Below are 13,273 nucleotides of genomic sequence, written 5' to 3' on the forward strand. Positions count from 1 at the left end.
TTATAGTTATTCTATTGTTTATTATACAAAGAAAAGAAATGACATATTTACAAATAAAGAAAATATAAAGTTTTATGTAAGAGTGTAAAATAAGATTTTGATCATCATTACATGCAACAAAGTAATCATGTTGAAAAACTCTTTTCATCATTATAATAAAAAAAAAAAAGTATAAAAGCATGTTTTCTTTTATTTTTATTTTCAGATGACTTTGGATAATCAAAATGCACGATAGGATGTCTGTTGATCATGATTTAAATAAATACCTGAAAACATTCTCTATAACCATGTTTATTGAGCAATTTTCAATTGGCGTATTAGTATAGACAGAATTTATTTTATTTACTCACTTTAGTTTCAGAGCACTTTTCGGTATTCCCTGACACTGAAATAAGGCATTGTGTGTATTTCTTTCTTTTCAACAGTTAATTCAATTATTCCCAGTAGGTATGTGGCATTATGTGAAAAACTTGACAGGCGAGGATATTTCACACTTAAATAATAAATGAATATAATGTGTTCTTTTCAGAGATTACCAAATTATGTATGGCTACTGTTAGAAGAGTAATATGCCTGCTATATTTGAAAATTGTGGAACATTTTCAGGAATATTCAGCCTTGTCTTCATCTTGGGTGACATCAACATCAAAGAAGCATTTAACATGAGAAAATCCAGAGAAAATTGACAAAGCTATGCTATATGCATAAGGGTGTGTTTAGAAGGATATAATGCCCAGAAATATGAATGACAAAATAGGCTATATGGTAACAGGTTGCCTACATGTTTGGTAGTAGATTACATTTGCTAGATTAATAGAATTTTTGTTACTCTTAAGGTATGCCAAAGTGAAGCAAGTCAGTAAATTGAGCTGTGTCAGAGCAGATGGGGCTTCCCATGATGATAATAGTAATTTATTGCCAAGTTGAATTATGATGTGCTTAAAATTGAATTTTTAATGTTCTGAAGGCAGAAAATCAAATAGGGCCATGCTTTAATATACCCTGATGACCTCATTAGCCTCAAGCTAGCAGGCAATTAATCAACTGATTGGAGAGGCTTGAAAAAAAGAGAAAATCTCTGACGCTGTGACAGCTGAATTGCTGCTTCAGGTCATTTGTTAATTTCAAGTAAATTTGGGGCTCAGCGAGTAAAGACGCTCACTATCAGCCCTGGAGTCGTGAGATTGAATCCAGGGAGTGCTGAGTGACTCCAGCCAGGTCTCCTAAACAACCAAATTGGCCCAGTTCCTCGTGGTCGCTATAATATGGTTCTCAGTCTCAGTGGGGTGCATGGTGAGTTGTGCGTGGATGCCGCGGAGAATAGCACGAAGCCTCCAAACGTGCTACGTCTCCGCGGTAACGCGCTCAACAAGCCACGTGAAAAAAATGCATGGATTGACGGTCTCAGAAGCGGAACTGAGATTCGTCCTCTGCCACCCGGATTGAGGCGAGTCACTACGCCGCGACGATGACTTAGAGTGCATTGGGAATTCCAAATTGGGGAGAAAAAAGGGGATGAAATAAATAATTCAGGTACATTTTTAAATGTTTATTTCCTATACCTTTTAATTTATTTTTATTAAGCTATGTCTCATAATTAATGCTAAAATTAGCCTTTACACAAGTAGTAATATAAGGAGGAGTTTATATGGTGGTTGTAGCTGGGGTAATTTTCTATAGAGGCTGACATGGGCTGTATATATATATATGTATATTACCTTGCTTTGTGGGGCCCCCTGGTGGCTCAGGGGCACTAAGCGGCCACTTATACCCAGGAATGGCTCTGCTTACATCAAATCAGTATTGATCAAACCAATAAAAGATAGGTTCTAATATGATATGCCATCCATAGATGATATTTCAATGGTAATGACTGGTAATAAATAACATTTATAATTAACAAATTATTATTATCTTTCAGATCAGATTGCATCATTTTATCTGACCAATCAAATGGATTAGCCTATTTTCACAGCCGTCGGCCTGCCCATTCACAGTTCCATTGAGAAGTGGTCATTTATTCACAGAACATTTTGCATCTGTTTGTGATATGATTCATTAGTTTTCCCATGTAGACACACACTAGATGGATGTCTTTGACCATCACATTGTCTCTCGTTGTTTATTCAGCGTCTCTTTTAAATGCTCGTTTTACTACTGCAGTTGTTACATGGTGATTTTACACAAGTGTAACAGTTAAATTGGCCTGGTTGTTTTAGAAGCTTTCCAGTAGCTGGTCAACTAAATAAAGTGAAGCTTTCAAGCAGAATATAGGGTTAACGTAACAAAACGTACCATCCTCCATGGTGAACTCCAACAACGTCGTGGCCAAGTCCAGGGCACTCCCCCTCCCATTGCTCTCTGGACTAGATAGAGTCCATTTGGTCAAACCACTTCCACTTTTCATTGATGGTTCTTTAGTCACTTTTAATTTTTTTTTAAATAAACTGCACCTCATTTATTGACCATGGCGTGTTTTTCGCGAAAGTCACGTGAACAAATGATACTGCTATAGCTGTTGCTAGCGGGTTGTCGGAAATCCAGTGACGCTGGTAGTGACGATTCTCCCTGACCAATCAGTGATCTGCATGATTTTTACGCCACATTTAGTATCGGCTTGGCTCGCTTGGAACCTCGACCGAGGTGGTACTAAAAAAGTATCAGGTACCAGGTACTATCCACAGGTGGAAAACCCCAAAAAGCGAGCAGTGTTGAGTTGTACTGTGCAGTGGAAAAGGCCCATTTGTTCCTGAATGGCAAGTTCTGGCTCAACCAATAGCTTGACTTTGGAGTGGGAGTAGGCTACCTGTAGTATGCTATTTAGCTGTTAATTTACACATTTTTGCAAACAATAGCAGACTAAGAGCAGCAAAAGTGTTCAGACTATTTGTTTGGTGGTTCCGATGGTGCTGAAATTACACAATTCATATTAAAAATCCCCCCTCTATATATAGTGGTGGGGCCCAGGGCTACAGCAGGAAAAATAGAAGTGTTAGGGGCAGAACCGTGCTAACCTAATGGGCAACATAATTGGGTTAGCACGGTGCTGCCCCTAACACTTCTATTTTTCCTTTTGACGCAAGCAAACAACGTTTGGTCATTTGAACATCCGGTAACACTTTACAATAAGGCTCCCTTTGTTAACATTAGTTAACTTGAACTAACAATGAACAGTACTTTTACAGCATTTGATTAGCTTTAAATTAATCTTAATTTTATTTTAAACATATACTAATAATTTTTTAAATCAAAAGTTGTGTTTGTTAACATTAGTTAATGCACTATGAACTAACAATGAGCAATTGCATTTTTATTAACTTACATTAAAAGATTAATACATTCTATAAAAACATATATTGTTCTTTGTTTTTCCATGATACCTAATGCATTAATTTTTGTTAACGAATGGAATCTTATTTTAAAGTGTTACCAAAAATCCTAATGAGAGGAGCCTTTATGCAGTCAGCCTTTGATAATCGTGCCATACAGTTAATATAATCACTTTAGTAGTTATTAATAATAATTAAAGTTATAAATCATTTTTGAGGAGGCTCAGCCTCCCTTGCATTTATTGATTAACAGAATTAACAGAGTTAATAGACTGATTAATAGAAGAAGAATCAAACGTGATCTTCCTGCTGTTCAGCCCTCATGGTGAAGGTAGCCTATATACTCTATAACGGTGGGATGGATGAGAGGGCTGAGGACCACAAGAACTGTAATTTATCACTCTCTACAGCTGGCCTACATGGCATCCAGAGCCAATCTGCAATGGCCAAATTGCTTTCTGCTGCACATTTTTACCAAGTGGAACTACGTCTAAAACCTCATGTAGAATCAGCCGGTTCTGCTGTTTTTCAGTGGTTCTGCACAAGTGTATCCTGGATGTTAGAGAGTGCATTGTTCAATTGTGTGTGTGTGTGCATGTTTATGTGATTTATGAAAACTAAATTTAAGTTACAAACTGGTAATTACAAGGTTCTTATGCTATAAATGTGATTTATGAGGACATTTCAAGTGTCCCCATAATTTAAATCACTTAAAAATCATACTAAACGATGTTTTATTGAAAATGTAAAAATGCAGAAAGTTTTCTGTGAGGGGTAAGTTTAGGGGATATAACCTATCATTTTTACAGGATAAAAGTAATTATGTCTATGGAAAGTCCTCATAATGATAGGTAGACCAACATGTGTGTGTGAGAGTGTGTGTGTGTGTGTGTTTGCAATGATTAATGAAACACAAGCACAATCATTTTCAGTTTTAAACCAAATCTTATGTATATCCAGTAAATCCAATCTTATGGAAATTGTCTCTTTTAATTGAATGCAACAGTTTAAAGTGATATTTTACCCAAAAATGAAAACGCTCTCATGATTTACTTACCCTCCTTAAATCCCTGATGTGTGTGACTTTCATTCTTCTGCTGAACACAAATTAAGATTTTTAGAAAAATATCTCAGCTCTGTAGGTCCTCACAATGCAAGTGAATGGATGCCAAAAATTTCAATCTCAAAAAATCCACATAAAGGGAGAATAATAGTAATCCATGTTACTCCAGTGGTTAAATCTATGCGTTCAGACACAATATTATAGGTGTGGGTGAGAAACAGTTCCATTTTTAAGTCATGTTTTATCATAAATTGTCCTCCCTGCCAGTAGGGAGATATGCATGAAGACTGTGAATCACCATAAAAAGAATGTGAAAGTGAAAGTGAAGTGGAGATTGACTGAGCAGAGAGAATCATTTATTGTAAAAAAATACTTAAATATTGATCCGTTTCTCATCATATCGCTTCAGAAGACATAGATTTAACCACCTGTGTCGTCTGGAGTATTTTTATTGTTGCCCTTATGTGGATTTTATTGCCAGTCAAATTTTTTCAAATTCATTACAATTCACTTGCATTAAGAGCAGAGAAATTCTTCTGAAAAAAGAAAATCTTTATGTTCAGCAGAAGAAAGTAATGCACATATTGGATGGCATGAGGGTGAGTAAATTATGAGAGAATTTTCATTTTTGAGTGAACTATCCCTTTACGCTAGACTTGATGATTTACACAGAAATCCATTCTGCTTGTGTAACACAAATAAGGCCAAATGAATCCTTGAATGCTTCAGAAAGCATTTACTGTAATTTGTTTTGCTGAATCTGCATTTGCAGTTTTGAAAGACATTGCAGCTGTCAATGACAATCACACCACACTACTAAGAGTACATACATTTTATTACATTTTGCAACACTTAAAATGCCACAGCTAAAAGAGACAAGAAAAGAGATAATAATAATAATGACAATAATAATAATAATACAATTAAAAATTTATTTAAAAACATGATTGTGTATTAATTAATGTAGCTCTCTTTCTCTATTCAAAAATTGTGAAATACCTCTCAGTGATATCCAATATCATCTGTTTTTCAATGATCCTTGGATTCCAAACCTTTCTCTCATTCTTACTCTCAATCTCTCTACACACACACACACACACACACACACACACACACACACACACACACACACACACACACACACACACACACACACACACACACACACACACATTTTGACAAACTAAAAGTTTCTAGTTCACATTTAAATCCCAAGTAAGGGAATCCGATGAGAGTTTTGTGTTTTCCATTAAAGCATGCTCTCACCTTAACACGCAAGTAATCATTTTCATTTTCAAATCAAACAAAATATGGAAACAGTGAACATGGCAAATTGTACTGATCCGAGAATACAGCACTCTTAATGGTAGCTGAAAGCAAAATAAATTAAGAATTTTATTTTTAAAATAAATATACATGCAAGGGCTGGGGGATGTGTAGAAATGTGTGAATGCAAATGATGGTCAATCCAATTCTGCAGAGTTCTGCAGGCACATATTGAAGGCGGGTCTGCTCATCAGCAAGGTGAGCCAACTGTATGTCACACAAATCTTTTTAAAAAACATCCCAAATGTAACATAATAAATTGGCTGCTTAAAATGACAAAATACAGTGAAAATCATGATCGTAGAACTTGAGAGCTGCCATTTTTGCATCTGAGCATTAATGGCCTTTAATCACTCGGCTTAGATGAGCATGACTTTAAAAGAATTCTTCAAAACAGGAAGAAAAACTTACCCTGGTCTAGACTCTCTAAGGTTTCCTTCTTTCCCTGTGAACCTTAATGCTCAAGTTTAATCTTGTATTTTTGAAAATGATGCAACATTTTTGTTAGCTCAGGTCACGTGTCAATGACCTCACGGGCAGGTGAGGGCTCTTCTTGGAGGGTGGTAGTGGCATTTGGCAGAGTTTGATTATGTGGCACAGAGTTCTGCTGTATTTCCATGGCAATGCCTGCAGGATCTTGAGGAGGGAACTCCTTAACTTGTCGTCGGTACTCCAGGAAGGTGCAGACTTTGGTGGCGATGGCAACAACATTCTTGCCGATGAAGATGGTCGAGACCCGGCTGTCTTGGAATAACACCATGTTAACACCTCTAATGAGGATTGTGACAATGTTGATGGTCACCAAGCTGAGGACAGGGTAAAGCATCATCTTCTGAGGTGAAACATGCTCACCCTGCACGCTGATCTCACTTAGAGAAACACATGGCAGAATCAGCAACAGGATGTAACAGTAGAAGAACATCAGACCCTCGGCCCAGATGGGCAGACCTGTCCGCTGTGGCTCCCACAGGTTGGCTTGGATGTCCAGTACATCCAACAGGTCAAGTGCCACCCAGAACAGTCGACCCCGCATGTCCTCTTTCTTTCGGAAGGTTCTTATGTACTCCATGCTGTCGAGCGCAACCAGAACAAGGTACAGCCCTGGTATGCAAACTGAGAGCAACAAAGTCAACGCTTTCCGAGCAACTGTCTCCAGACTTTTACGGTCGGCCTTGTAGTTCTGGAAGACAAAGTAAAGCTTGATCTCCAGAACAAATATGTAGAGGAACCAGAGGATCATGGCATAGCCGCGTTTTGCAGTCTTTACCTCGGCACCCACCCAAACTGCCACATAACGGAGGACTATAAGAAAGCAAATATCCCCAACCAGAACAATGATGCAGACGCCAATTTTTCGTGGTCCCTGGTTCTGCTCCACAAGGTACGCATCCATGAATGCCATACTGGTCATGATTACAATGGTGGTTAGACACACATGCCGCTTGTCAGGGGGTGGCAGTACCATGGTGCTCTACCTGTCTGGTTAACAAAGTAAAAAATAGTCCAATGGTATCCTTCAAAATGTTTCTTCAAGGTTATTTCATGGTATGCAAACTGTTGTCCATCATTGCTGACTCTTATGATAGGGGAACGTCATGTCCATGTGCATTTGGAACATCAGCCTATTCAGCAAAGCTCCCCAGAGTCTGGTCTGCAGTGGCTGCTCTTCACTGCATTCAGAGATTCACATGGCTCTCAACCTCCATGGACCAAGCTTGTCAGCATGACAGTATCTTTCTAATTTAAAATGTGTGGGGTATATCTGTACAAACGTGTGTATCCTCTGCTGAGGCAGATCGTGATGACTTCCTGACCTTACAGACATGGGTCTACTCATCTGTGTCAGCTGACCCACATAAGCAGCATAGTTGTGAGATTGTGCTAGATTGTGTTGTCTCCTACTCTTGCATTGGAGCTCAGAATGCGCAGGGGTATTGTCAGTCGTGAAGATAGAATGGAAGGTCAAAGCTCTCTTTCTCTTTTGCCAGATCAGAGTTTCTGTAAATCAGAGAAATACAAATTTGTTCTCTTCAGAGACAGCACAGAATTTCTTTGACCTTGTTTCAAATGTTGATGCTTTAAAACAAAACACTAGGGGTCACTGTGGTAATTTGGCACAATAGGATATGAGTCTAACCGCACTCCCATGAGTCCTTCATTTTGTTTCACATTCCTCTTAATCCTTTACTTCGAATAGGATTTAGCTGTTTTGAAGGAAACTGAATTTGTCAAATAAATCTAGACATTTAATAATTAAAGAGTACACAAATTAAAATAGTAATAATAATAATAATAATAATAATAATAATAATAATAATAATAATACAATTCTCACTGTAATGTTCTAAAATCTAAACATCCTCAATCCAAGATGCCTTTACTTGTGAAGCAAAATGAGGATATTAAACACAAGCAAAGATTTTTGGAAGAGTTTCTCAGCACTGTGGGTCCATACAATGTTAGTGAATGGGTGTCAAAATGTTGAGGCTCCAAAATCACATAAGGGCAACATGAAAGTATACTTAAACAACTCCAGTGGGTAAATCTATATCTTCTGAAGCAATATGATTTAAGTCATTTTTTACTATAAAGTCTCCTCCCTGCTCAGTAAATCTCCACTTCACTTTCACTTTTACATTCTTCTTCTTCTGTTTTTAGTTATACACATGCTTTGTGCATATCGCCCCCTACTGGGCAGGGAGGAGAATTCATTATAAAAATTACTTAAAATATGTATTTGTTTCTCTCCCACACCTATAATATCATGTCTGAACACAGGAATTTAACCAATGATGTCTTATGGATTACTTTTTTTGGAATTTAAAAATGTTGGCACCCAATTCACTTGCATTGGGAGGACCTACAGAGCTGAAATATTCTTTTAAAAAATCTTAATTTGTGTTCAGCAGAAGAAAGAAACTCATACGCATCTGCGATGCCAGGAGAGTGAGTAAATTATGAGAGCATTTTAATTTTTGCGTGTAAAATCCCTTTAAGTCTTGTTTTGAGAAACCCAACAAAATGTAATTCAATTTTGCTTAAAACTAGAAAAAACTATTTGGCCGATTTGGGGTGAAAAAAAACTTAAAAGAGTATTTATTTATTCTTTTGCATTCAATCACTTACATAGAGCTAGTCAATATTATACCTAACAAACCTGTTCCTTGAAAACTGAATTATGTTTTCAAGCTCCTCTTTCTGTGTGACCTGATTCCTCACCTAATAATGGGACACTTTTCAATACTTCTAATTCAGTATTTTTCTTTTTTTTGTATAGGTTTTGGCAACAAGTCTTTCTATGCTTCAGAATACATTTTTAAATATGACAGTGTCAGCTACATATCTTTCCCAAATTCTCATATGAGCTCACCAGCTTCCATAGCAACCATGTCCCTAGAGAGAGTGATAATAAGTAATGATGAGTCTAAAGCAGCAGGGAACCCTCAGATTTCTGGAAAGTGAGATATTATTAGATGTGCGACAGGGAAAGTGTGCACTCACTGTAATAGATAGGTGTGAGGTGACTCAGTGTGAATGACAATAACTATAACCGATTTTCAACTGCTAAAGATTACTGAAAAAGTACTTAGCTATTACTACAAGCTATTAGTAAAAAAAAGCAGCTAACTACATACTTTGAAGCTAATTTAGAGAACAATCAATGTGTATATACTGCATTCGTTAATCACGCCGCCATCTTAGAATGGTCAACAAAGAGACCTATTGGAATTCAGGTCAATGGAAGGGATGCCTAGGGCACTGCATAAACTGTTTTGTGTGTAAACAGTTCATCTAGGCCTGTCACGATTATTGAATAATCGTCTGATCACGTTTATTTGATATAACCGTGATTTTTTGAGATATCTGAGATTATTGTGCACTTCAAATGCCAATCACATTTTACTATCCAAATATAGTAATTCTTAGCAAATGTAAAAATGCCAAAAGCAGCATGTTTTTGTGTGTCATTTCTTTCCGGTGTTACAGTAATGGATTATGTGAGTGAACACTACAAAATAATTCCAAACATCTCAGCCACACTCAGAGAAGCTTCCGAAAAGTGCATGAAGATGAAGAGCTGTGATGCAAGCACCATCTGAAAACTCCTGTGAAAAATCTAGGATTTTAATACTGAACACAAAGTATTCCATTTTATTTTAATTTAACCTTTGGTTTATTATTAATTGCGATGACTGACAACTGTAGCCATAGCAAGACTGCAGCTTCTTGCACCTGTGAAACATGAATGCAACCAGTTTAACCTGTTTTTCATTCGCTGTTTTTGAGCAAAGAGATTATCCACTAGAGATGTATTATCATTTGACAATGTTTAATTAACTGCCATCGACAGAGTCGCTGTGTTTTTGTCACGTGCGTTTAAGCAGTTCTGATAAACATCCCATGCACTCTCCCCTAGACCGGAGGAGAAACTACAGTAGAGAGAGAGACAGATTGTAATGTATGAATTAATGAAGACACATACCTAATTGTGATTTACACCAGGAGAAAATGGACACATCTCACACGCGCCATTAAAAATGTGGTTGTCAAGGGGATCTGGAAAACTCAGCGGGTAAAGATGCTAACTATCACCCCTGGAGTCACAAGTTCGAATCAAGGGCATGCTGAGTGACTCCAGCCAGGTCTCCTAAGAAACCAAATTGGCCAATTTGCTAGGGAGGGTAGAGCAGTGGCGGGCCGTGCATTTAAAGTCTAGGCCTTCAGTGTGGTTCATGCTAATAAGAAAACACAGTTTCACAATGAACAAGACACCCTATGCCTTCGGGCATCATACATTATGTCACAGCAAACTAGTAATACCAATTGACATTTTAAAAACACAAACATACACGAAAGCCAGAACTTGAAACGTCTTGGTTACTGATGTAACCTCTGTTCCCTGATGGAGGGAATGAGATGTTGTGTCGATGTAATGACACTAGGGGTTCAATCTTGAGAGCCCCAATCACCTTTGCTTTATTCATAAAAGGCCAATGAAAATTGGCAAGTAGAATTTGCATGCCGCTCTCCACCCCGGACATACGGGTATAAAAGGAGATGGTGTGCACCACTCATTCAGATTTGTACTAAGGAGCCGAGAGAGAGAGTCCCGGCCATGTCAGCGGTCGGTTCAGTGCCATGGCAGGAGGGACACAATGTCTCATTTCCTCCACCAGGGAACAGAGGTTACATCAGTAACCAAGACGTTCCCTGTCTGTCACTCACTCAACGTTATGTCAGTATAGTGTCACTAGGGGTTCCTACACGAAATGCTGCAGGTGCTGAGCTGTGTCACGAGCTACGGAGGAGCGGACATGGGCAAGCTGCTGCGTGCTTCGCAGCGAGCACTTGACCACGTCATGACCTTCCAGCGAGTTAGGTAAGGCGTCTCCCTGGTCCCGTTAAGGGTGGGAGGAGGCACTAACCAGAGGAGGCTACAGACGGTGGCCTTTCCTGATTTTTGAATTAAGCAATTTCCCACCGAGTACCTGCTAGAATAGAGCTGGGGAAGTGCTCTTCCCTCTCCAGGAGGAAGAGCACTATGGAGATAACATCCTACCTGAGGGAGGTTAACATGTGTAGAATACCTCACATGGACTTCATATATGGAATGATACCACTGGGAGGACCTTATCTACGGAGGGGGTACACAACTACAGTGGCCGAGGCAGAGCAAAGCTCTGTCGAAGGGAAAAACAGGGTTCACCTGAGGGGAAACCGTACAGTGGAAACACATCATACGGGATTACCGAGGGGGGAATCACCATCTATGGAGCACTGAGCCCAAGAACGTGGGCTCACCTGAAAAGGGGCATTCCACGAATACAGTGCATGGTGGCGTTACTCCACCGCTGAGTTCGTCACCGAACAGTGCTTGAGAAAATAAAGAGGTGTCCAGTGTTCACCAGTTGCAAGGAACTGTTTTGGACAAGATAGCACACATTATCACCTTGAAAGGGTAAAGGTGCAAAGGCAAGTGTTACACCAGACCGGCTGCTCGGCCTACCTATTGTTACCCCATAACAATCGGTTCGAACCCCGTTCTATTCGCAGGTTTTAGAACCTTGCAAAGGTATTGGGTGTAGCCCAACCCCCTGCTCTGCATATGTCTGTTAGAGAGGTGCCCCTCGCCAGTGCCCAGGAGGATGCAACACCTCTAGTAGAGTGCACCCGGACTCCCAAGAGGCATGGGAGGTCACATGATTTTTAAGCCAAAGAAATGTCATCCACTATCTAGAGGGCCAGCCTCTGTTTGGAGACAGCTTTCCCCTTCTATTGCCCTCCAAAACAAAGAGCTGCTCCAAACGTATAACGCTCTTTGTGCGGTCCAGATAGATGCGCATGGCATGAACTGGACACAACAACGACAAGGCCAGGTCTTCCTTCTCTGAAGGGAGTGCTTGCAGATTCACCACCTGATCCCGAAAGGGAACGTAACCAGGGTCTCAAGATCATGTGAGAGTGTGCCGGCCTGAATTCCAGGCATTCGCTGATGACAGAGAGTGCCTGCAGTTCCCCAACCCTCTTGATAGAATTGAGTGCCACAAGGAGGGCAACTTCAGTGACAAAGTGCTGAGCTCGACCTGCTCCAGGGGCTCAAAGGGGGCTCTCTGTAGGGCAGGTAGGACCACAGAGAGATCCCACGAGGGAATCAGGCACAGGAGGATTCAATCTCCTCGCACCCTTGAGGAACCTGGTGATCAGTTTGTGCTGCCGTGAGGATCTCCCATCCAGTGTATTGTGATGTGCTGTTTTAGCAGCCACATACAACATCAGGGTGGAGGGAGACAGTCGTCTCTCCAGCCCCTCCTTTAGGAAGGACAATACAGACCCAAATGTACATCACTGTGGATCTTCCCTGTGGGAAGAACACCAATTTCCAAAGAGACGACACTTCAGAGCGTACAGCTGCCTCGTGGAGGGGAGACCTGCTAGGTCTTCTATGTCCCGTCCAAGAGCCAGACGTGGAGGTTCCAGAGGTCTGACCGTGGGTGCCGGAGCATACACTGCCCCTGAATGAGAAGGTCTGGTCTCAGGGGAATGAATCAGGAAGGGGCTGCTGGCAGGAGCATCATGTCTGAGAAACCAAGTCCAGTATGCCGCAACCATCAGGACTTGCTGCCCATCCTCCCTGACTCCTCCCCCATGGCCAGCTGTATGCCAAGACATCCGTGCCGAGTGGAGCCTCGGACAGGGAGTACCAAAGGGGGCAATTAAAGAACTCTCAGGAGGCGAACAGGTCCACCTGTGCCTCCCCGAATCTCACCCAAATTAGCTGGACTTTGTGGGGGTGGAGTCTCCACTCTCCATGGAGCATTACCTGTCATGAGATTGCATCCGCTTCATGGTTAAGAACGACCAGGAGATGAGTGGCTCGCAGAGACTTCAAAGTTAGCCGACTCCAAAAGAGGAGGCGGCAGATGAGTTGTGACATGCGACGTGAGCATACACCACCCTGGCTATTTATGTACACCACGGTCGCTGAGCTATCTTTCCAGACCAACACATACTTGCCCTGAATCAACGGCCTAAGGTGAGGCCATTGCAGGCGGGC

At 40.5% G+C, this 13,273-nt stretch overlaps 1 protein-coding gene across 1 annotated transcript; it reads right to left on the reverse strand.

Moving 5' to 3' along the window:
• Positions 1–5,768: 5,768 nt before the first annotated feature.
• On the reverse strand, positions 5,769–7,183 carry LOC127662889 (transmembrane protein 121). Its single transcript, XM_052154279.1, has one exon. The coding sequence runs from the start codon at positions 7,181–7,183 to the stop codon at positions 6,233–6,235; it is 951 nt and encodes a 316-aa protein (XP_052010239.1). The 3' UTR covers positions 5,769–6,232.
• Positions 7,184–13,273: the final 6,090 nt, after the last annotated feature.

The sequence above is a fragment of the Xyrauchen texanus genome, chromosome 22 (genome assembly GCF_025860055.1).
Source record: "Xyrauchen texanus isolate HMW12.3.18 chromosome 22, RBS_HiC_50CHRs, whole genome shotgun sequence".
Taxonomy (NCBI): domain Eukaryota; kingdom Metazoa; phylum Chordata; class Actinopteri; order Cypriniformes; family Catostomidae; genus Xyrauchen; species Xyrauchen texanus.

Coding starts and splice junctions, on each gene's coding strand:
- LOC127662889 (XM_052154279.1), bottom strand. CDS start 7,183: ATGGTACTGCCACCCCCTGACAAGCGGCATGTGTGTCTAACCACCATT.